This window comes from Neofelis nebulosa, chromosome 9 (genome assembly GCF_028018385.1).
Source record: "Neofelis nebulosa isolate mNeoNeb1 chromosome 9, mNeoNeb1.pri, whole genome shotgun sequence".
In the NCBI taxonomy this organism is placed as follows: domain Eukaryota; kingdom Metazoa; phylum Chordata; class Mammalia; order Carnivora; family Felidae; genus Neofelis; species Neofelis nebulosa.
The window spans coordinates 67,454,234-67,479,516 of NC_080790.1; the positions used below are offsets into that span (position 1 = coordinate 67,454,234).

At 43.2% G+C, this 25,283-nt stretch overlaps 1 protein-coding gene across 3 annotated transcripts in view; it reads right to left on the bottom strand.

Annotated features, from left to right (window-relative positions):
* Positions 1-9,516: 9,516 nt before the first annotated feature.
* The window catches only part of SPTBN1 (spectrin beta, non-erythrocytic 1), a 199,817-nt gene continuing 184,050 nt past the window's right edge, over positions 9,517-25,283 (bottom strand). For all 3 annotated transcript variants that reach the window (XM_058684092.1, XM_058684093.1, XM_058684094.1), the window contains 6 exons: positions 25,118-25,230; positions 24,362-24,425; positions 19,737-19,975; positions 18,343-18,516; positions 11,698-11,740; positions 9,517-10,837 (listed from right to left, as the gene is read on the bottom strand). In XM_058684092.1, the coding sequence (XP_058540075.1) occupies positions 10,619-10,837; positions 11,698-11,740; positions 18,343-18,516; positions 19,737-19,975; positions 24,362-24,425; positions 25,118-25,230 (852 nt within the window). In that variant the 3' untranslated portion in view covers positions 9,517-10,618. The remainder of the gene's footprint in view (positions 10,838-11,697; positions 11,741-18,342; positions 18,517-19,736; positions 19,976-24,361; positions 24,426-25,117; positions 25,231-25,283) is intronic.

Sequence of the window (25,283 nt, forward strand, 5' to 3'; positions counted from 1 at the left end):
AAGAATCAAGTCAGAGCCATAATTTTAGGAATACAAATCTCTTTGGCAGGGAGTGATCTTATTGCTAAAAACCTAGAATTTGAGGAACGTGTTAATAACTACTGGTGCATTGACCAGCGGAAAATTATATATCACCCTTGAAATAAGCATCACAAAGTGTAGCAATATAACAAAATGTGACACAAATTTAAGTGAAAATACTATACGGAATAAGTACGTGTGATGTTTAACTGTGGAGGATTTTACACACATGGGGAGGACAGCCGAGGAGTAAGGTGGACAGTGGGGAGAGTCAGAATCAGAGCAAAAAGAAAAGACAGATGTCAGAGAACAAAGGGGCCCTGTGGCCAGTCAGGGAGCTGGAATGAGGATGGGGCCCCATGTCAGCTGGAGCCCATCAGTTCCCACAGCTTGTCTCCACCTCTCTGGTCTGGAAAGAAACCTGTCCACAGAGACTGAGCTAATCTTTTCTCTTTTTTTGTTTTAAGTACGAAACATGGGCATGGGTTTGATGCTGAGCTATCATTTATTTTGCCATCTTTCTGAGGTGGCACTTCAGCTGGTGGGAGGTTCCTTCCACCCTTTCTTCCCTCTTCTCTTCTTTCCTTCCAAATATTTATAATGTCCCCCTGTCCTTTTTCTGACCTTAAATTTGACCCAGAAAGGACTTCAGCATGGGGACAGCCCAAATCTGGGCAGCTGTAGATTTTTAAGGCTGAGCCAAGCATCAACCACCCTCCAGATATGTAGCACATGCCTTTGAGAACAACCTTGCCACTTGCACATCTAACTCCAGAGGAACATGGGTGCTGAGGAGCCAGAGAAGGGCTGAGACTTTGAGGATCCAGGCTTGTGCAGCAGTTAAGTGGACTGACACTAAAAGCCCACCTTTAGGGGGACGGTCTACACGCATGAGACGCCCCCTGTCCCCCACTGGCTAGTGCTGGTTCCACGAGAGTTGTTTCTCAGTCTACAACCTAGGTGAGGGACATCAGGAAGGCGATCAGTCCAAGAGTGAGTATGGCCTCTGAAAAGGCGTGTCAGAATCCGAGTCTCCAGCTGCTGTTTACACAAGCACTTAACTCTCTAAATCTTCCTTTCCTCCACTGTATAACTAAGACAATAAACATTGCCCCACAGAGTTGCCGTGAGAATTCCAAGAAATAGCTCAAGTGCTTAGCGCCCTATCTGGCATGAAGCTAATGTTAGCTGTTGTCACTAGCAAGACAAAGTCATTCCGTCTGGAGAAGAACAAAGGGTGAAACACATATGTTCACAGGCACACATCCACTCACATAGCCCTGGGCTGGCCATGCGGGATGCTGGTGATATCCCAGGCAAACACCCTTTTTATAAGCTGAAGATTATAACACAGCCACATGGGGATGTGGCAGGGGGACATGTCAGTCATGGGGTCAGCCAGACCTTGTCAGAGCTCCAGAGCACTCTGAGATGCTGTGGTCTCGGCTCTCTACCAGCTCTGGCTTGGCTCAGTGTCTTTAGTTCCCTGCAGCGACAGTTGTGTTCTGAGCTGTAACAATACCTCGCCTAGTAACAAGTGTCTACCTCCCAGGGTCATTGTGAGGTTGCATGAGTCATCATATGTGAATTGCTAAGGGTAGGGTCTGACACTTACAGGAAGAGCTCAGCAAATGCTGGCTGTCAGTCACAGCCAGTGCAGAATGGCACTCCTCTTTGTTGGGCCCCAGGTGCTGTCAAGACAGCCATGGGGTGGAACACAGGCCCTTCATTGGTCTCAGCTCCCAAGGATCTGAGACACAAATGGGAGCCATCTGGTTATGTTCCCACGGTGGGGCACCTCCCCAAGAGGCAAGTGATAGATGACAAAAATGCCAAGTGTTGAAATTAAAAAGATAAAGACAGGTTCATCTTTGCAAACTGCTTTCCTATGGAATTTAAACCCTTTCCCCTCCTAACTGAGGAATGTCAGACACTCCAGCTTCTCTCCTTTCCAGAGACCCAGGGAAGTGGAACCCACTTCTGCCAAGCTCTCTTATCCCAGCCAATGGCTTCCCCTGGTCGCTGCCTCAGCACCCCCAACTCAGTCACACGACAGACTCTTGGCCTTTTAAGTCATTAATACTCTGGGGGAACTTTACCTCCTGTCGATGATGAGGACTCTGTAAGAAACAGAGTGCTGAGTAAAAAGGCACTGTTCCATGGAGAGGCGGGGCACCCAGGGACATTGTTCACCCATGGCGGATAGTATCTTGGCCAAATGGTGTTCCAACCATTAACTTGGGCACTCAGGACTCCTCACATAAATAACAAGCACCTTTTGGAGAACTGTATTTCAAAAGAAAAAAAATCATTTCCTTATAATAAGCAAGCATTGGTTAATTCATGAATTTATAGCACCCTATTGGCTTCTTTTGCTCCTGAGCTTACCAGTGTCTGAAGTAACTCCCTAGTGACTGCTGGAGAGGGTTCCTTCCCAGATAGTAGCAAGTGGGACCAGACTCTTACAGGCCCTTCCTATTCATTAACTGGCATCTGTTCTCCGAAACCAGGTGCACCCCAAACAAGCACCTAAGAGGGAAGACCCAGTAGCAGTATTAACAAGTGCAAAGTCAGGGGCAACCTTGAACACATTAGCAATGGTGCTTTAAGATACGAACAGCTTCAAATCTAACTTCAAGAGGAGGTCCTTCTAGAGACAGCATTTTTCCTTTCCAAAGAAAAAGTGGCTGTTTCTCCGATCCCACCCTTTCGGGAGCCAACACTTTCTTGTGGAGAATAGGCAGTATTTGGGGGCTGGGAAGAAGGTGGGGGCTTTAGCACCCCCAAACTCATCCTCCATCAACCCCCCCACTCTACCTCACCTAAGCCACCCTTTGATATTGTTATTCTTTGGCATATTTTTCTTTTTTTTTTTTTTTTTTAATTTTTTTTTCAACGTTTTTAATTTATTTTTGGGACAGAGAGAGACAGAGCATGAACAGGGGAGGGGCAGAGAGAGAGGGAGACACAGAATCGGAAACAGGCTCCAGGCTCCGAGCCATCAGCCCAGAGCCTGACGCGGGGCTCGAACTCACGGACCGCGAGATCGTGACCTAGCTGAAGTCGGACGCTTAACCGACTGCGCCACCCAGGCGCCCCTGGCATATTTTTCTTAATCAGATGTTGCGAGGGACACTGAGGGCCCAACCATCCATGTTCCTTCTGTAATGACCTGTGGTTTGGAAAGACCAGGAGGGCACCCTGGTTACCTGAGGCGATTTCTCCAGTAGGAGATGTGGTTCAAGGATGGACGCAAAACATACGTTAATCCATTCAGAGTGAAACACAGACTTTGTTCTGTTTGGGACAAGAGGAGAATTTTCCCTCCTCTTAGGAACCTTACCTTGGCAGCTGCCATCATCAGGAGGGAAAACAGCCTGAGGCCAAAACTGATGAAGGCTGGGTATGGGGCTGAGAGAGTAAAGATGTATCCAATCGAGTCCCAGTGAGATAGAGAACTTTGGTAGCAAATCAACCTTTCAACCAGCCCTACTTTGGGATGTTTTAGTTGGGTGTGCTGACAAATTCCCTGGTATTTGCACCACTTGGATGTGGATTTTCTGTCACGGAACTGTGAAACACTGTAATAAAATTATCTTTAGGAAAAAAAATCCAAAGAAGCCTCTTGTTGGCAGCATACCTCACGTGAGAGGGGGAACTGAGTTTTGGAGTGCAATGGCCTTTGCCCCATTCCTTCTATCTCCTTGTAAAGGTAAAAAGAGCCAGGCTCGCTATGACCCAGTAATAGTACTACTAGGTATTTATCCAAAAGATAGAGGAGTGCTGATTGATAGGGGCACATGTACCCCAATGTTTATAACAGCACTTTCAACAAAACCCAAAGTATGGAAAGAGCCTAAATGCCCATCAACTGATGAATGGATAAAGAAGATGTAGTTTATATATACAGTGGAATACTACTTGGCAATGAGAAAGAATGAAATCTTGAGATTTGCAACAACGTGGATGGAACTGGAGGGTATTATGCTAAGTGAAATAAGTCAGTCAGAGAAAGACAGATATACGTTTTCACTCATATGTGGAATGTGGGAAACTTAACAGTAGACCATGGGGGAAGGGAGGGGGACAAAATAGTTTCAAACAGAGAGGGAAGCAAACCATTAAGAGACTCTTAAATACAGAGAAAAAACTGAGGGTTGATGGGAGGGGCGGGGGGGAGAGGGGAAAATGGGTGATGGGCATTGAGGAGGGCACTTGTGGGGATGAGCACTGGGTGTTGTACGTAAACAGTGAATCTCGGGATGTATGTATATGTATATGTATATGATGTATTTGTATATGATGTATATGTATATGTATATGTATATGTATATGTATATGTATATGTATATGTACCTATGAGCCAGCTCAGATGAAGCAGATGGTGAGGAGGGTAGCATACTGTAAGGTCCGCAGGAGCTGCTCCCCAACGTGTATGGCACTTAGTAGGAGCTTTGCAAAGGCGGCCAGGGAGGAACACTTGTCATTTGGCTGGCTGGTGAAGGAGCCACGACCCCAGGCAGTCTGGGCTCAGAGCCCACGCCCTTTCCCCAGAAGAGCAGAGGCCAAGCAAGCCGCATGAAGGAATCAAATCACATGCACCCAGGAAAGACAGGGGGAGCGATGGGACAGACGTGTAACGGTGGCAGCAGGAAAGGGATGGGCCTGTACACCATCTGCAGCACTGGTTCAGATGCACGCTCTTCACGGCCATTTTAATGAAGACTGTGACAGACCTCTCCCTGAGAGGGAGGCCCTGGACAGGAGATGAAAACATCGACGGCCTGCGACATTGGAAACAATTCACTGCGACTGAAAACGGAGTGGATTCTCCGAGGAAATGCTGTGAGCCAAGGCTTGCTTCAGCTCCGGGGGAGAAAGCGCCCAGAGAGCACCCAACGCCCAGACTCCGGAATGCAGGATGCCGCGCCCGGCGGAGAAAGTCCCGGCTGGGCGGGGCTGGCGGGCTTGTGCAAGAGAAAGAATCTGCTTCTGGAAATCCCGTTGCCGGGCCTCCTCCTGCATCCCCACTCCCAGACACAATCGGTCCCCAACGAGTGATAAATATCCAGAGGGCGAAGGGAAGGCCGAGTGGAAACTTGCGCAAGCCCACACAACTCTCGTGGCCATGACGTAATCCCCCCTCCCCGCCCCTCCCCCGCCATCACCGTGTGCGCGCACCGGAGCGGGCGCAGGCCTGTGGGGGCAGGGCGGCCAGGGGAGCACAGGTGTCCTCTGGCTTCGGCGCTGCTGAGCTACACAAGGACAAGCACGCCCCGAGAGGAGAGCTGACCGCAGGTCTGAAAGGAAGGCTGACAGCCCCGGACAATGAACCCCACGTGCCCGGGGAAACCCGGGCATTCCTGAGTGGTGTCCTCTATGCGCCCCCTGCGGAGAAAAGAGCGCAAGCGAGGCTCTTGAATTGTGCCACATAATTCTGCCCCCTCTCACGGCCTCTCCCACGTCAGCCCAGCCCACAGGAGGCTCGGGGCTGGCGCTTCCTCCCTCCGCTGCAGTGAACATACACCCTCCACAGCAGGGAAGAGAAGCTTAGCACCTCACACGGCTTGATCCCTAATTTAAACGAAAGGGAGAGAGGAGGCCCCTCCAGTTCCACTTCCTGAATCCCTTCTTTCAGAAGAAGGCTGACTTTTTTACAAAAGAAGCATTCAAAGCCCCAAACAGGATGTAACATTCTTTCTCGCAGCCAACCCTGTTGGAATTTTTTTTTTTAACTTGAAAAACTCATTTTTCTAGGGTAGCCTGGGTTAAGGTGGGTCTAAATCTTGAAAAACTCTGAACGCGCAGTGATTTCTCCCTTGGGAAATCTTTATTCAGTCCTCAAAGCATCAAAAGGGCATTTCACTTTAAGTGCTTGACTCAGAACTGGCGGAAAATAAGGGGAGGTGAGGGTGGCAGGAGGGGGACACTTACTTAGAAACAGACACACTCCAAACAACCAAATGAAGCCAGCGTTAAATAGTCATTTGTAGAACTAAGACTAAGGATTAAGAGAGAGAGGGCGGAATAACTATTTGCCCAGATGGTAGCTACAGTCAAACGACCTAGCGTAGGGGTGCGGCGGGGAATGAAGAGAGCACATACAAAATATTTTTAAAAATTGTTCTTGACACTCCTGGGCATCTTTTTTTTTATTCTAGAGAGATGAAGATTTATGTCCACACCAAAAGCCCCACATGAATGGTTATAGCAGCTCTGTTCATAATAGTCCCAAACTGGAAACGACCCAGATGTCCTTCAGTAAGTGAATCCACGAACTATGGTACAGTCGTACCGCTGCTCCTCAACAAAATGTAAGTGACTACTGACACACAATAACCTGGAAGAATCTCCAGAGAATCATGCTGAGTGGGAAAAGAAACCAGTCCTAAAATGTTACATCGGTGTGATTCCACTGATACATTTGTGAAAGGACAAATGTTTAACAATGGAGAACAGACTGGTGGTTGCTTGGAAGGTATGGCTGTAACAGAGCAGCAGGAGGGGATCCTGCAGGGATGGAAATGTTGAGTCCTGGCTGCATCAGTGTCCTATTCTGGATGTGATTCTGTATTACAGTTACATTACAGACATTACCATTGGGGGACAAAGCTAAAGTGCACTGAATTCTATCTTACAACCACATGTGAATCAATGCACAATTATCACAACATAAAAAGGTTTAACCAAAAAAACCCCACAACCAACTGCTGTCAGTAATTGTATTGGTGGCAGTATTAGTATTGCTACTCGGTGGAGTATATGTGTGTAACAGGTGATAAAGCACATGAGTTGTTATAGGATATTCTGATTCTTTGCCCCCTGATCGTTGAGTGCTGATTCTGGGTGGAAAAGATTATGACATAATATAGAATATGTTAAGTCAAAAACTGCAATCCTGAGTTGCAGTATGAACTCATGAATTATTTTTATCTACTGATACACACAGAAACAAGGATTAACCCAATAGTAATGAGCATTTCTAGCACATAAATTATGGTTCTGATATGTCATTTTCCACTAAAAGAAACCAGGGTTTCTTAGAGGGACTTCTGATTGCAGGTCTGAGGCAAGAAATGTACCTGGTTGGGCCTGGGACAGCTTGTCAGGCCAGAGAGGGAAGAAGGGATCAAAGATTACTAGGGTTATATCAATAAGACTCAGAAGCCAACTGGAAGGGGCTTCTACCAGCCAAAGACGGGATATCTTTAAGTTTCAAAAAGGATAATGTCATTGTTAGTGTTGGGAAGTGGAAAGTGAAAGGTTTCGGGGCGCCTGGGTGGCGCAGTCGGTTAAGCGTCCGACTTCAGCCAGGTCACGATCTCGCGGTCCGTGAGTTCGAGCCCCGCGTCAGGCTCTGGGCTGATGGCTCGGAGCCTGGAGCCTGTTTCCAATTCTGTGTCTCCCTCTCTCTCTCTGCCCCTCCCCCGTTCATGCTCTGTCTCTCTCTGTCCCAAAAAAAAAAAAAAAAAAAAAAAAAAAGAAAGTGAAAGGTTTCACTATGACTCTCAATGGTGACAGAAATCTTGAGCTTTGAAGTACAATTTTTCCTTTTTTTTTTCTTATGGCTTTTTGGGTTATGGGTCATGCTTGAAAAAAATCAGTTTAAATAATGGAAGACACTCAAGCTTTTAATCCTACTTTTCCTATATGAATTTTACCACTAAACCAAAGAAAACTTTAGTCCAACTAAGAAATGAAAATAATGTATCCAGAGGGAAATAGCATGGGATCCTTCATACACAACCAATCCTAACAGTGCCAAACACCTGGTGATAACAATGTGTCCACTACCCAGTCTGATACACTCTATTTCATCCACTGAAGACGACTGGAACTATAAAAAGCATCATCACTCCAAGTACCCCCAAGAAAACACAACCCCCTGAGGTGTCATCAACTGAAGATGCATTCCAACTTCAGAAATGGTCAAGTGAGACAAAAGTGACCTTTAATCAGTCAAGAATACCCATCGCATATCCTGACAGTTTTGTTACTGCTTGCTTCTCACTTTTCAGATATACAGAGGCCAGTATTATCACCCACCCACATCACTAAAAATTAAAGCAAAATAGCACATTATAGCAATAAAGGTAAATGTGTACAACCCTCAAAATACTAGTGTGCAGCGTTTTTTTTTAAACCCATATTTACCATGATATGATTGACACTCGTGATCCTCTATGGCCTGTAGCTTCATCCACCATGTCTTGTTGGGGTTCCCTGATCACACCTGTTGACATTAGCCCCTGATGACCCACAGAAGCCAGTCTTCTGCTGCAGCTGCTTTTCCTTCCACTGCCCATCGTCTTCCCCACTGTGGGTCTCAGCAGATCCTCAGCAAGAACAGTAAGGAGAGACAGTACCACCAAAGTGAAGTTTTGTAATCAGGGATTGGTCAACCTCTGCAATTATGTACAAAATATCCCATGCATATACATTTTTTATGGGATTCTGGAATTGCTGGCTATTTTCCATTTGAGTGAGTCTTGCCTGCCATCTGCCTGGCTTTGTCAAGAGTAGGCTATAATCAATCCTGATTATTTTTCAAGATGCTTTTTCTTAATGAAACATTTTGGTGAGAGGATCATCTGTTGAGACATGATTCCAATCTTATGTAAGGCAAGGACAAGGGAGTGTCACACTGAGATAAATGGCCCTGGGTGCATGAGAGAGGAAGGAGTGAGGGATGACAAAGTCTCAGTTTCTGGAGTAACCAGAAAGCTCCAATGCCAGTCAACTGTGGAGTGCAGTACTAACATCACATTAGGCATGGGCACAGCTCACAGAAAACCCCTAATACTAGCATCCCTTGCTGCTTTATGTAGGAAAATATACAAGTGCTATGCAGTCAATATACCCAGATTAAAAAAAGGCAAGTAACATGCATATCTAATCCATGATCTATGGATCTATGCTGGCATCACTGAACTGGCCCATGGGCCAAATCTGGCCTGTTGTCCTTTTTTGTATGATCTGTATAAGATATATTTTACACTTCAAATACTTAAAAAAAATTAGAATATTATGTGGCACATGAAGAGGACTTAAAATTCACATCCGTGTCCATAAATAAAGTTTTACTGGAACACAACCAGACCCATTCCTTCACACGCCATCGATGGCTGCCTCTATATTACACAATGAGCAGAGCTTCCACAGAGACAGTCTGGCCCACAAAGCCTAAAATATTTGCTATCTCTGGCCCGTTACAGAAAAAGTTTGCCAACGCCCTCCTCAGAACTCAGGTTTAACAAGTTCTCTGTTAACTTTGTCATAAATAAAAGATAAAATCTGGATGTGTAGCTGCAAAACATTCCATATTTATTATTCTGTTTGCCGTAGTTTCCAAAGCTGGTGCACCATACACGCACAAGAATGCAAAACAGGAACCCAGACGGATGGTCTAATGTTTCCCGTTTGCTATTTCTGGCTTTGCAATTTTCCTACATGGCATGCACGCAGGGGAGAAAAAACAACAATTACCCACCGTGCTAGATTTAAAAGCATTTAATGACATAGCATATATTTAACAGGGCAAAAGTTGAGAGGTACAGGTCATACGACTGAGTGCCAGGCCTGAGCGACCACCTCCCTGCTCCGGCCCAGCCTCTGGAGTTCATTCCTATCAATGCCATTTTGATTGTGCAGTAAGATGAAAATTTGTCATTACAATCGTTACAGTGACAAAGAAATGCACACTATGTATCAAATAGCAAGGTAATGAAGCAAATTATAACACAGTGTGGCAACACACGAGCAAGTAACCATTAGAGTAACATTACTTTGTCCAGTAAATGCTTCAGTTCCACTTGTACACTTACCAATGATTTAAAGGGTTTATTATACATCTAGTTTTATTATACTTTGTACTAGAATTATCTCAAACATACAATATAATGTATTTCAGCAAAAAAAAAAAAAATTGAAATTACAGATTATTTAAAACAGTATCAGTTTTCTATTCCTTCTCGTATACCGGTATACCGACATTCTTAACTGTCCTTGCAGTTGATGCAGAAAAGCCGCATGTCATGTGTTAGTAAGTGATGCCAGATACAAACGGTTTGGTCTGTAGATTTAACACGGAGCTGCATTGTGGCTGCAGCGAGATCATAATACACGATCTGTTTACTCAAGGTTAGACCCGTTGTGGGCACTTCTAATAGTCAAGACTCAAGGTAACCACTGGAAATAAATGGAAGAGAATGGTGTCAGGAAATTGGTACATTTTGTCTCTGGTGAGCACAGGAAATATTGTTTAAGCACCGCTGCCTTGCATACCAACAGCACTAGAGGCGGGTTATTTCCAACGCAGCCTCACAAAATTGAGGAACAGTTTAAATATTGAGATCTAATCTATAGAATTTCATTAAAAAAAATCTGGTCTTCCCTCTGCACCTCAAACTTTTGTAACTTGGAGATAAAGTGTTTAGGTATATTTCCCCCACCCCCCAGAAATGCTCTATAAATAAAAAAAAAAAAATCAACCACATTGAAGAACATTAGGCACAGAGAGTAATGTGTTGGTTCTGAGCTTGCATGCTGGAGTTTCACTGAAAAGGTAAGAGAAGGGCAGGAGGTGAAGGAAAGGAGTTCACTTCTTTTTGCCAAAAATGCTGAACCTCTTCTCCTTGTCTTTCTCTTTGTCCTTCTCCCGCTTGCCAGGGCTAGACTCGCTGGTGATGGTGACGACGCTGGTGGGCAAGGTCTGTGCCCGGCTGGATGCTGGCGTGCTCTGGGTGCTGGCGGACACCTCGTGTTTATCAGAGGAGATGGCAGAGGAGATGGCCTGGATCCATGTGTTCATTTCCTCCTGGACAAAGGAGGCACAGGTGAGACTCAAGTAAGAGAGGTGGGCTCGAAATGCTCTTGCTCCACCTGCCCCACCAGTGTGCCTCCGTTGGTAAGAAAGCTTGGGAACAGTGCATCTGGCCAGCAGGGGCTCCTAGCTAACTGAGAGGCAAGCAGTTCCCAAAGAGGCCTGCGCAGAGTGAACACGGTTCAGCTCTCCCGAGAACTCGGTTTACAGTATCCTTCAGAAGTCACCATTCTAGTATGTGGACCTACAAACGTGGAGGAATGGGAAGACGGGTCTCCACTGGTGGGGGTGTCAGCTCCCACCTCTATAAATTCCTTCTTCTTTTACTTTTTCAAAAAAAATGAAATATATTTGATATACAAGCCTGCATAAATTTAACAGAAGTTGGTTTTTCAAATCTAAAGCACTGCCCATGTTGTGGTTCCGTCAGCAGACCTTCTCTCCCTGTAAGGAGGGGTACAACCATGGAATGGTCAGGTAGAGGTGGTGGAGTGCAGCAGGGAGGCCCTGTGACTGGACTTCAAGATCCACATCCGGTCCTGGAAACACTTCACTGTGCCTCATCCACTGCAACGGGAGTTGGGGGTGAGGTGGGGGGAGATTTTCCACTGTCAACTTCAGGGTCCTGGTACTAGCTCTCCTGACAGGCAAAGACACAGTGAGATGCCATTCACTGCCCCCTAGAGATATAAGGGGAACCAAACAGCTTCCTGTTGTTAGTGACTGTGGAGACCAGATGACAGAAGCCATGGCTGATCATTACTTCTATATGGAACACTGTAGATAAAGCTTATCATGCCAATAAACACTTGCAAATACCTAACTACAGAGAGAAATGAATCTTAAAAACTTACATCATCTTTGGCTTGGAAGAGGTACTCATTGCCATCATTTAGTCTGTAAATTGAAGGAAGAAGTCAGTCACAATTTGACTTAGGAAGAAACAAAACCCTCAGTTCCCAAAACCTATGTGGATATAAGCAGGCCACTGGAATCCTACCAGAACTGCCCATCAGAGCTCTGCATACATCACCAGCTGTGCCCAGGACCCACAAAGGCCGAGAAACAGCACCTTCAACATCAAGAAGCTATATAATTGGGCCAATATAATATACACAAAACTTAATGTTTCAATCCACTGGCAGGATAAAAAATGCCCCCAAAACAATCAACATCTGGCTTTGCTGTGACAAAGGAGCACCTGAATCATTGCTCTACACTGAATTTAAGAGAAAATGCTTTAAAAATTCTAAGTCCTTTCATTACATAACCATAAAGGGAACGATCCAACAAGAAGATGTAACAATTATAAATATTTATGCACCCAACATGAAAGCACCCAAATACATAAAGCAGTTAATAATAAACATAAAGGAAGTAATCAATAGTAATATAATAACAGTAGGGGACTTTAACATACCACTTACATCAATGGACAGATCATCCAAACAGGAAATCAACAAGAAAAACTGGCTTGGATGACACATTAGACCAGATGGATCTAACATATTCACAACATTCCATCTTAAAACAGTAGAATACACATTCTTTTCAAGTACACATGGAACATTCCCCAGAAAAGATCACATATTAGGCCACAAAACAAGTCTCAACAAATTAAAGAAGATCAAAGTCATATCATACATCATTTCCGATCACAATGCTATGAAACCAGAAATCAATCACAAGAAAAAAAATCTAGAAGGAACACAGATACATGGAGATTAAATAACATGCTATTCGACAATTAATGTGTCAAACAAGAAATCAAAGAGGAAATGGGGGAGACAAATGAAAATGAAAACACAATGGTCCAAAATCTTTGGGATGCAGCAAAAGCTGTTCTAAGAGGGAAGTTTACAGCAATACAGAATTCATTAAACAAGGAAGAAAAATCTTAAACAACCTAATCTTACATCTAAAGGAGCTAGAAAAAGAACAAAACCCTAAACCAGTAGAAGGAAGGAAATAAAAGAGCAGGAAAAAAAAACAAACAAACAACAACTAAAAAAACAATATGAGAGATCAATGAAACCAGGAGTTGGTTCATTGGAAAGATCAACAAAATTGATAAATCCTTAGCCAGATTCATTAAAAAAAAAAAAAAAAAAAAAAAAAGGACTCAATTAACAAAATCAGAAATAAAACATGAGAAATAACTGACACTACAGAAGCACAAAGGATTATAAAAGCATATTATGAAAACTCACATGCCAACAAAACTGGGCAACCTAGAAGAAATGGGTAAGTTCCTAGAAACATATAACGTCCAAAAATTGAATCGGGAAGAAATAGAAGATTTGAATAGACTGATTACCACCAATGAAACTGAATCAGTAATCAAAAAACTCCCCAAAACGTAAGTCCAGAACTAGATGGCTTTACAAGTGAATTCGACCAAGCACTTGTTATTTTTAAAAACTTTTTAAAAGTTTATTTACTTTGAGAGAGAGAGGGAGATAAGGAGAGAGAAAGGGAGGGAGAGAGAGAGAGTGAGCGAGCGAGCAGGGAGGGACAGAGAGAGGGAAAGAGAATTCCACACTGCCAGCACAGAGCCCGAAGTGGGGCTGAAACTCATGAACCATGAGATCATGACCTGAGCCGAAATCAGAAGTCTAAGTGACTGAGCCACCCAGCTGCTCCTCAACCAAACAACCAAACGTTTAAAGAGGAGTTAATACCTATTCTTCTCAAACTATTGCAAAAAACAAAAGAGGAAAGATAGTTTCCAAATTCATTCTATGAGGCCAGCATGACCCTGATAGCAATACCAGATCAAGATACTACAAAAAAAGAAACTATGGGACCGTACCTCTGATGAACATAGATGCAAAATCCTCAATAAAATATTAGCAAACCGTTGGGGTACCTGGCTGGCTCAGTCAGAAGAGCACTGGACTCTTGACCTTGGGGTCGTGAGTCTGAGTCCCATGTTGGGTGTAGAGATTACTTAAATAAAAAACTTAAAAAAAAATATTAGCAAACCAAATCTACAATGCATTAAAAAAAATCACTACAATCAAGTGGGATTTATTCCTGGGTTACAAGGGTGGTTCAGTACTTGCAAATCAATCAACGGTGATACATCACATCAACAAGAAAAAGGATGAAAAACATGATTATTTCAATAGATGCAGCAAAAGCCCTCAAAAGTAGGTTTAGGGACGCCTGGCTGGCTCAGTTCGTAGTAGAGCATACAATTCTTTACTCAGGGTCGTGAGTTCAAGCCCCACGCTGGGTATGAGACCTACTTAACAAAAACAAAACCAAAACAAACAAAGTGAGAGGGAATATACCTCAACATAATAAAGGCCATCTATGAAAACCCCACAGCCAACAACATCCTCAAGGGGGAAAAACTGAGTTTTCCCCCTAAGGTCAGGAACAAGACAAGGGTGTCTACTCTTACTGCTTTTATTATTCAACATGGTACTAGAAGCCCTAGCCACAGCAATCAGACAACAAAAAGAAATAAAAGGCATCCAAATTGATAAGGAAAAAGTAAAACAGTCACTATTTGCAAATGACAACGTTATATATAGAAAACACTAAAGTCTCCACCAGAAAACTACTAGATCTGATAAACAAATTCACTAAGGTTGCAAGATATAAAAATCAATATACAGAAATATGTTGCATTTCTATACATGAACAGAAGTAGCAGAAAGAAAAATTAAGAGAACAGTCCTGAGGTGCCTGGATGGCTCAGTTGGTGGAGCATGTGACTCTTGATCTCTGGGTTGTGGGTTCCAACCCCACGTTGGGTGTAGTGATTACTTAAAAATAAAATCTAATCTTTAAAACAATTTTTAAGTTTACTTATTTTGAGAGAGAGAGAAAGAGAGAGAGAGAGAGCGCACAAGTGTGCACGTAAGCAGGGGAGGGGCAGAGAGAAGAGAAAGAACCCCAAGCAGGCTCTGTGCATCAATGCACAGCTTGATACGAGGCTCAAACTCCCGAACCTGTGAAATCATGACCTGAGCGAGATCAAGAGTTGGATGCTTAACTGTGCCACCCAGGTGCCCCTAAAAATAAAATCTTAAGAAAAAGGTCCCATTTACAATTCCACCAAAAATAATTAAAATAGCTAGGAATAAACTTAACCGAGGAGGTGTAAGACTCCGAAAACTATAAAACCCTGATGAAAGAAACTAAAGATGACATAAACAAATGGAAAGATGTTCCAGGCTCATGGACTGGGGAAAACACTGTTAAAATGTCCATACTGCACAAACCAACCTACAGATTTAATGCAATCTCTATCAAAATACCAACAGTATTTTTTCACAGAACTAGAACAAATAATCCTGAAATCTGTGTGGAACCATGAAAGACCCTGAGTAGCCAAAGAAATCTTGGAAAGCAAAAAAACCCAAAAAAAAACAAAACAAAACAAAAATTGGAGATATCGCAATCCCAAATTTCAAGATACATTACAAAGCTGTAGTAATCAAAACAGTATGACACAAAAATACTGGCACAAAATCAATGGAACAGAACAGAAAACCAAGAAATAAACCCACAATTATATGGTCAATTTATCTTTGATAAAGGAGGCAAGAATATGCAATGGGAAAAAGTTCATTCAACAAATGGTATTGGGAAAACTGTACAGTAATGTGCAAAAGAATGAAACTGGACCACTTTCTTATACCATACACAAAAATAAACTCAAAATGGATTAAGGGCCTAACTATGAGACCTGAAACCATAAAAACTCTAGAAGAGAGCATAGGCACTAATTTCTCTGATATTAGCCATAGCCACATTTTTATAGAGATGTCTTCTGAGGTAACAGAAAACAAAAGCAAAAGTAAACTATTGGGACTTCATCAAAATAAAAAGCTCCTGAACAGGAAGCAAACAATAAGCAAAACTAAGAGGGAACCTATGGAATGGGAGAAGATATTTGCCAAAGACATATCCGATAAAAGGTTAGTAATCCAAAACACATCAAGAACTTATACAACTGAACACCAAAAAACCCCAAAATAATCCAATTAAGAATGGCAAGAAGACACGAATATTTTTCCAAAGAAAACATACAGATGGACAGACACATGAAAAGACGCTCAACATCACTAGTCATCAGGGAAATACAAATCAAAATTACAGTGAGATATCACCTCACACCTGTCAGAATGGCTAAAATCAAAAGCACAAGAAACAACAAGTGTTGATGAGGATGTGAAGAAAAAGGAATCCTCACACACTGTTGGCAGGAACACAAACTGGTACAGCCACTGTGATAAACTGTATGGAGGTTTCTCAAAAAATTAAAAACAGAATTACCACATGATTCAGTAATTCCACTATTGAGTATTTAATCAAAGAAAAAGAAAACATTAATTCAAAAAGATATATGCACCCCTATGTTTACTGTAGCATTATTTACAATACCCACAGTATGGAAGCAACCCAAGTGCCCATCGATAGATGAACGTATAAAGATGTGATCTATATGTATTTATACACACACAAACACACACACACACACACACACACACACACACACACACACACACACACAGACAATGGAGTAATACTCAGCCATAAAAAAGAATGAAATCTTGGTATCTGCAACAACATATATGGGCCTACAAAATATAAAGTTAAGTGAAATACATCAAAAACAAATACTGTATGATTTCACTCATATGTGGAATTTAACAAACAAAACAATGGAACAAATGGAAAAAATAGAGAGGAAAACCAAGAAACACATTCTTAACTATAGACCACAAAACGATAGTTATCAGAGGGGAGGTAGGTGGGGGGACACATGAAAGAGGTGAAGGAGACAAAGAGGACACTTATCGTGATGAGCAGTGAGCAATATATGTATATAGAATTGCTGAATCACTACACTGTACACCTGGAACTAATAAAACACTGTATTGTTAATTATACTGGGATTAAAAAATTATGATTCTTTTTTGAAATTCTGCTATAGAGCTGGCATCCCCCAATTTATAAATACCAGAGTTTTTAAATAGACATAAATAAAAGATCTAGATTTCTCTTGTTCTATGGTACATAGTAAAAGAAACTGTCCTTACAAGGCCATCCCTGATACTGAAAAGTCACTAGTTTAGAGGGCTCACTCATTCACTTCACTGAGGTACAGAAGGAGTGATCCTGGGGGGTGGGGTGGGGTGGGGAGGGTAAGTACCCTTTGCCAATATGCTAACCCTCTGAACCTGTATCAAGGGAGAACAAAGGGGGAGGGAGGCAGCCAGGGAGCCAGGCTGTCTGCGCCTTGTCTTACAGAGTGCAAACGTTCCAAGTTCTGAAAAGCCTGCCTCCAGTGCTCCTTGAAAGAGCTGAAGAAGTCACACCCTTTGAGACTCTCATTTGCAGTCTTCAGCCTATTCCAACTGACAGGACAGAAATGCAGAACTGAAGACCAAAGCTTTTCAGGTCCCAAGGCAATAGATCATATTAGTATTAAACTAATTAAAATTGTAACCACTAACATGTTTACTTTCTAGCGGATAAAATGATTTTTCTGTCCATTTCCCAGTATAAGAAAAACTTCTAAGCTTGGATCCACTCTGTGGGGAGTACAGGTGTGTGTTCTACAAGCTAAAGACACTTGGAACTAGATGTTACCAGAATCAGCTAGAACATCTGCTGGGCAAGTCAGGGGAGCACGGACACCCAGTTCTAAACATTGCTTCCTACTTGTCTCCATCTGGCTCGAGGATGACTCAATTGACCCACCCCTAGCTAGCTCTTGAGCAAAGAATAGCATCTCCTGGGTCTGGATAAGCTGCAAAGATGGGTAAACTATTTTTCTAAGCTTCCCTTAAATTGTGAGATGTGAACAGTTCACCCTGTCTTAGGAGACAGTAAGTTCCAGCTTATCAAAACAAAGCTGTTTTCTTCAAGGTCGAGCTGTGCCATTAACCATAGGGAGGCCGGTGACTGGCCACGGTCCCTAAAGATCCAAACTGAGACATGTGCCAAATTGCACTAGGTTCAGTGGTGTTTTCTTTTTCTTTTTTTTTTTAATATGAAATTTATTGTCAAATTGGTTTCCAACCAATTTGCTCATCCCAACAGGTGCCCTCCTCAATATCCCTCACCTACCCTCCCTCCCTCCCACCCCCCATCAACTCTCAGTTTATTCTCAGTTTTTAAGAGTCTCTTAGGTTTTGGCTCCCTCCCTAACCTTTTTTTTTTTCCCCTTCCCCTCCCCCATGGTCTTCTGTTAAGTTTCTCAGGATCCACACAGGAGTGAAAACATACGGTATCTGTCTTTCTCTGTATGACTTATTTCATTTAGCATAACACTCTCCAGTTCCATCCACGTTGCTACAAAAGGCCATATTTCATTCTTTCTCATTGCCATGTAGTATTCCACATTGGTGTTTTTTTTTCTAATGGCAGAGAGAAGGAACTGACTGATCGCAGTATCTGCCTAGTAAAACCAACCCCCAGAGTGAAAATAAACAGGGACATTACTCTTGGGAACCAAGGAATGCAGCACCACTCACCTTAGCTTGAACACGTGTTTCTTCTTCTTGTAATCAAGGGCCACTTCACAGATGGCTTCTTTCAAACTCACAGGGACCTCGCTGTGGTAGGGAATTCCAGAGGCAGCGGTCTTTGCATCTTTGTAGAAACCCATTTCTTGGTTATTTATGACACAATAAACATTGTGCCAGGACCTGAGCAGTAAAGAAACGTCAAGGTTCTAGACCACACTTCCTTAAAGAATTAAGAATTTGATTAACATGAAAACAATCCACACACAATGTGATGTGACCCACTGTTAAAAGCCTTTCCTAAATTCTGCTTAAACTGAACCATGGAACAAAATTCCTCCGTGGGCCACTGGGACAGTGTACACGTTGGTACAGCGGTAGGTGTTTCTCAGAGTCTGGGGAAAAACACGGTGCCCTCTTCTATTAAAAAAATACTCTTGGCTCTGATGGGAAAGATATTTTGCTGGTGTGGATACTCTCTGCTGTACTATCCTCTTGTGGTGATGCTGTACAGGGGAAGGCTTCTCATTTGAAACATGCCTGTCCTTAAGCAGCTCCTCCAGGACCTCAGCTTTAATCTTGATGTGGCCTGGGGATGTGACAGGGAGGCAAATCCAGAGCCATTAGCACATGTGGAAACTCGGGATGAATCAGAAAAGGATGGCCTTTCCCGCCACGATATGGCAAACTGTCACGATTTACTGATTTTATCAGAAGTTACTTTACTGCCACCTACCTATGTTAACATATAAATTTATGTTGTACTCAATGTGGATGGCAGCTTAGATGGGATTTCCTGGTCTAATGTTTGACCTGTACAACTGTAAAAGGTGGTCTCAGGCAGAATGGTTTACTGGTTAAGCACACTGGCTTTGGAGTCAGATAGGAATTTCACCCCAGCTAATGCCATTTACCAGGTTTCTAAAGAATGGGCTTTTTTAAACACACAGAACCTCCATTTCCTTATCTGTAAAATAATAAAAGTAGGGTTTATTGGGAGATAGTGAATATAAACACCGACAGGGAGATATATCTGGGGAAATGAATGTCTTAAGAAAAATCTCACAAGAAAGAACACTTCACTTTAAGAAAGATTCCCTAGCCTCCATGTAGCACATTCCTTCTCAGGAAGTACTAGAAAGGCCCCTTTTTTGCAATTCTTATGCACACTTAACTAACCTTCTTTCTGTGAATAAGAAGCACTTATTATTATTAAGTGAATAATAAGCACTCTCCTCCCAACTTCCAATGTCAGCCCTAAGAAAAACGTGACGCCCAGGAAGCCAAGAACAAATGGACTTCACAAGCAACCCCCTGTCCCCCCAATTCAACTTGCAAGCGGATGCCTCTTTCTTTAATGGGCTGATTTCCCATCTTACTGCCTTAGCCTTTGCTGCTGTTACCTGCTTGAGGCTTTCTTATTGTGAGCCTCCCACTCGTGCTTCCGATTCAGGAAGCCTTCCATCTGGGCCGAAGGCGTCTCCTGGGTTCTGGCTGGCAAGGTGGCGGCACTCTGGGCCGGGAGGGCAGTCTTGGCTTTGCGGTCAGACGTGGGGGAGGGGATGGGGCTAGACTCCTTTGAGCTTGTTCTTTGCTCTGCGGCGCCGTTGACCATTTCGCTTGTGTCCACCGCTTCTGCCATCTAGGGACAGCGGAGAGGCCATTCAGCTAACCCCGTGAGCCACAGGGGCGACCACATACGCTCTGACTCGCACACGTGGCTGTGTATAAATGCCTGGCACAGATCGAGGCAGTACAGTAAAACCATTGCAACATCCCACAAAGCCAGCTGGACACCAAGGACATTAGAAGGTGGGAAGGGATTAATGCCTGCCCGCTTATGGGAAGATGAGAAAAGCGAAATGCCAGGATGAGTTTTACTGCACTCTGCTCCTCTGATCAATCCATTTTCTCTAATGGAACTCAGATCATTTCCTCTTGTGGTTACTTTAAAACAAAAGGACAACAGGAACAATCACACATATTAAATATGAGAGAGTGGACGTTATACAGCAGCCACCTTACAACCAAGGACGTCACCAGAAGAGCTGGAAGTTGAAGCGAAAGGGCATTCACAAACAGGTCGACAGACAACTCTATCAGAACTACACAGCATTCCCCCAGAGTAAGACAAGGAAAGACCTCCGGTTTCTGAAAATGCTCTGGCTCTCCTCCCCCACCCCTCAACACATCATCATAAACACATGCAGAAATTAGGATGACAATCATGCATTTCACATCTACCATCCCAGTTAGATTTTGGAACTTAAGAGCTGGAAGGAAATGAGGCAAGTCAACAAACATCAATTTAACCACATCTGCCGGAGTTGTATCGTGAGTGGGTTGTAGTTTGTGTTAAAGGAGCTGGAAAAGCCAATCACAGTCACTCAACACCACACGGCTATTTACCCCCAAACACAGACAGAACCAGGGCCTTCCCCATCACGTGTTGGTTGATCACGGTGCCTTGCTGCACTGAGACGAGAAAGCCCAGACACAGCCAGGCTTCCCGCGGCTCTGACCGGCAGGCTGGAGACGTCTTCGGGAGCTGTTCCTTCCCAAGCTCATTTATATTGTAACCCTCAGGGCTTTTCGGCTTTGGAAATGCAGTAGGGTCTCGGTTCATTATCGCTTTCAGCCTGTGTACCATCAACTGTGTACCATTAACTGTCGCAGCCCCCGGCGGGTACACCCAGGGCATGGGATTAGCAAGTTACTAAAGCTGGGTGTGGCTGATGCTTTAGTGGATTACAGACAACCTGCACCCCTTGTACACGGACAAACATGGAGGTGTCAATGGCAACGTTCATTAGATACGTCCCCCACCACTGCTGCCCAGAACCAAAATGACAAGTTAGCAGCAACAACCTCAGCAGGATAAATGGTAGAACGACCACCACTGCCTTCAACACTCAGATATGTCAACTCTCAGGAACTGGATCGCTCATTTAGGTCTTCTATCTACGTGAGTGGGTGGGAGTCAGGAGTTTCTATTCCACATACACAAACCATCACTGCCACCATCAGGGTTTAGGGTGAACGAGAGGCTTTGCAATTTAAGGGTGTTTGTGACCGGAACCCTTCACCCACAAAGCAATGTGGAAAATGGAGTCTTAGGGCAGGAAGACACGGGGAGAGGGGGTGTACGTGTGATTATCCTGGTCTCGTGACACCCTGTAGACGCGTGCTTATGAGCGACAGGCTATTTAAATATTTCTCTTTTCTTTCACTTTTAAAGGAGAGATGCAGGAAGAGAAATAACAACCAAAAAACAAAACCCTGAGTCCAAAGAAAGTGAATGGATTTTGAAGTTGACAAATCTGTTCTAGTGTGGAATTTCAGGAGACTTCTGATGGGAAGGAAGTGTGAGTTTGGTCTGAAAGGCCTGTGCCAGGTGAGTCCAGGGAAACATAAGGTTAGTGTGTACAGAAACCAGGTTAAAAAAAATTAGTGCTGCAGCTGTGACTTAAAAACTGCTAGTGACAGCAGTGACCTGGACGGAGTAGCATTTTCTGAAAAAAGGCTAACATATATAGCATTTGGTCAGACTTCAAGGTAGGTGAAGGCCAGGGAAGCCTCTTCTGGGGGAAATTCTGCAGCAAAAATTTTTTTCTTTAGAGTTAGAAGGAAAGAGAAAACCCCAAACCAGTATGCAGAGATAATTAATGTTTATGCAAATGAATCACTAAACCAAGAAAACAAGGGAAATAAAAGGAACAAAATGAATTTTAATGGACATGTGCTGAAGCATGCCAACAGACAACACATCACTAGAGACAAACATCAAAAGCAAATCATAGCACTATGACCATACATGTGACTCGCCCCCCCCCCCCGCTCCCCCCCCCCCCCCCCCACATTGCTTCTCTTTAGCGATTAGTCCAGAGTGCTTTAGTGGCTGGGTACACCTGAGATCTTTAAATCAGGAGGTGAATGAGCATAAATGCAACGTGACAACTAGTAGCACAAGAAACACCTGATTGGTTTTCTAAGTGAATGAAGCAACACTATTTTCAAGTTCATTAACTTGAGTCTCTGCACCACAACTCAAAAGAATGAAAAGGCTTTTCTTTTTTCAATTATAATAAAAAATTTGTTCTGGCAAGCTACAAATTTAAAAATCTAGATAAAAATAGGCATGAGAACAAATGCCAAAAACATCATAGCACTCCTTCTCTGTGCTTACGTGGTTTCTTTTTTTTTCCTTTTTTTGTCTTCTGAATACAAAAAAGCATAAAATTGGGTGTTATTCCAGATGATATAAAATTTAAACATATATATATATATGAAACATCACATATATACATATAGATCAATGACACACAGAATTTGGAGCCAGAAACACACGTCAGGGCTCCCTAATAACCAAAAGATAAAGCAGTAGTTTTTTCTAAAATGAATTTTGGTGTGTTTAAGGCAGAGACCCAATAATGGTGCACACTACCCCCAGAACATAAGAAGCTTGGCATCTATCTATATACCCATCTACAGTTACAAGTAGATAGATATGTACATAGAAATAAGGAAAAACAAACAAGATGCTATATGATGTTATCCTGACAAAAGAAAAAAAAAAAAGACATGCATCATGAAATGAAAAGACAAATCAGACTTAACTCATGGAAAACACATATCAAAACAGGTTTCTGATTTCACTAACATCTAAATATGGCAAATGAGCAAGTGACTGTCTCACAAGGCTTTGATGTAGTATGGATTTGGTTCTGTTCTGTCTTTATCAGTACCAGGAAATCCCCTCTTTCATAAGCTTTTATTCCTAAGGAATAGAATTTATGTTAAAACATATTCAATCCCTGCTGGTGGTCTGATAAATGCCATCCTAAAAGACTCCTTATTGGAGAACTCCACAAAAGGTCGTGAGACAATGAAAAATAAATGAGAAGATCCATATGAGACATACAACGAAATTTGTCTACACAGACACTAAAATTACTCCTGAAGCCAAGCGGTGTCCAACGGCTCCTAGGGGTGGTCCACCACATGCATGGTTCAAGTAATCAGGGTGAACCAGAAAGGCTTCTGTTCTGTTTGTTTGAAAAACTTAAACAGTCTGACACCCTGAAGTCATCAACTGAATGAAGAGGCCTGGAAGTCTGAGAGGCAGGCTTCCGAAACATGCTGAGAGCCGCTGCCACCCACCACATTGGGTGTCACGGTGGTGCCGACAGTGATCAAGACGTGGGGGGTGCGGCAGAGGTCAAAAGGCACTTCACTCCTGAGGCTGGCTGCGTTATTTGCTGCAAGTAAGCCCAGAAGTCTCAATTCAGGTCTTGGCAGAAAAAAATGAGAGGAACTCATTTGGAAAAATAAATAATCCAAGGGTCTCAAAATCATTTCAGATTCTGCACCTAAAATTAATAGCGCTTCCCAAGTAGATCCAACCACACCCCCCTTTTCTTCCTTGCTCATTTTCAATGAATAAAGGCATCCTTCATGGAATGTGACACAGGTGACTTACAGTTTTAATCTTAGTACTAAGAGTCTCCTTCCTCTTATCCCAGTCTTCCTAGTTCCTATTCAACTATTGCAGGTTAATAACATCTGTAAAGGGGGCTCTGTGTAGTGCAGTATTGCACCCTGTTAGTATAACTGGATGTGTCATACCTGTCGGATTCTAGTTTTCTTCTTCATTTTGCTGTAATCTCATTTAATTTCAATAACTCATGTAAGGCTTTCGCTGTAAAATCTTAATAAAGTAAAAAGCTCACAATAAATAAACAAAAAATTAAGAATGTTGCTTTAAGGCAACTGAGCATCCATCATTAAAAGACCCAAATAAACATGAATTAAATGCAAACAAATATGAAACCAAGGAAGCCTACGAATTAGGGAAAATTTTAACACTGTGGGTGAAGTGGAAGCCAAAAGGTCAAACCAACAGGATTTGGAAAGAGTGGTTCTTGACAAATGGTAGTGAACTTCACAGTCCAGACCACGGCTGGTCACTGGCTGTCCGTCTGCTATTAAAGTTTTTGTAGTTTTGGTAGGTTTGAGAGCGGTAACTAACCCGTGGAGATCCCTGTTCAGTCGGCAAACCGTTCTGGGAAACTTGCTCTCCTTTTGAGGTATCCCTGTTAGGTAAAGCGGGGAAGGAGGACAGAGGAGGGAACGGAGGGGGAGGGAGAGGGAGGAGAGGGAGAAAAACAGAGGATGAGAGAGAAGAACATCAGTCAACTTTATTATAGATTTTCTCTTAGGAAAACATACGCAACCTCCTTTTACATAACGTAATTTCTTTTTAAGAACTTCCCAAGTGTTCCAAACCAACTCTAGGTAAAGAATAAGACCACAGGCATGCTTTTTCTCCCCAATAAAGGCAGCATTCAGGGTTGGCATGGGGCTCTTACCACAACACAATAATTAGCTTTTCAGAAATAGACAATAATTTCTGTTCTTTACGTGAAGGACATTCAAAAAATATCACCACATAATCACTGGCCTGAAATCTGGGTGGTTCACTCCATCCATTTAGTCACATGGAAATTCTGAATGAGGGTGTGTTTGTGCGTGCGTGTGCAGGCAGTTGAGTGAGCACTGTCCACGCTCCACTTTTGCCGCCTACACAGTAGCAATGTGACTGTGGATAAGTCCCTGTTCTCCAATGTCATCCTGGGGTGACTGCACGGATTCTAAGTACTCTACAGAATTAAGAGGAAGGGCATGTGGCAAGGCCTAGCATAGCACAAGCTTAGAAAAGATGCTCTCCAAACCTCACTTGCCACTGAAACTAAGACTTGAGGAGGGCAGGCTGCCCATGACTCACCACTGCTGCTGGGACTCCATCTCCTCGGAAGCCTTCGTGCTCGGCTCGGGAGAGGGCGGCCGCCTCTTCCTCTCCTCTTCCTCTTGCTGTCTGCGCACTTCCAGTAACTCCAACTGAGAGAGAACACGATAATGTTCAGCAGAGCCCCAAACTCTGCTCCAATTAA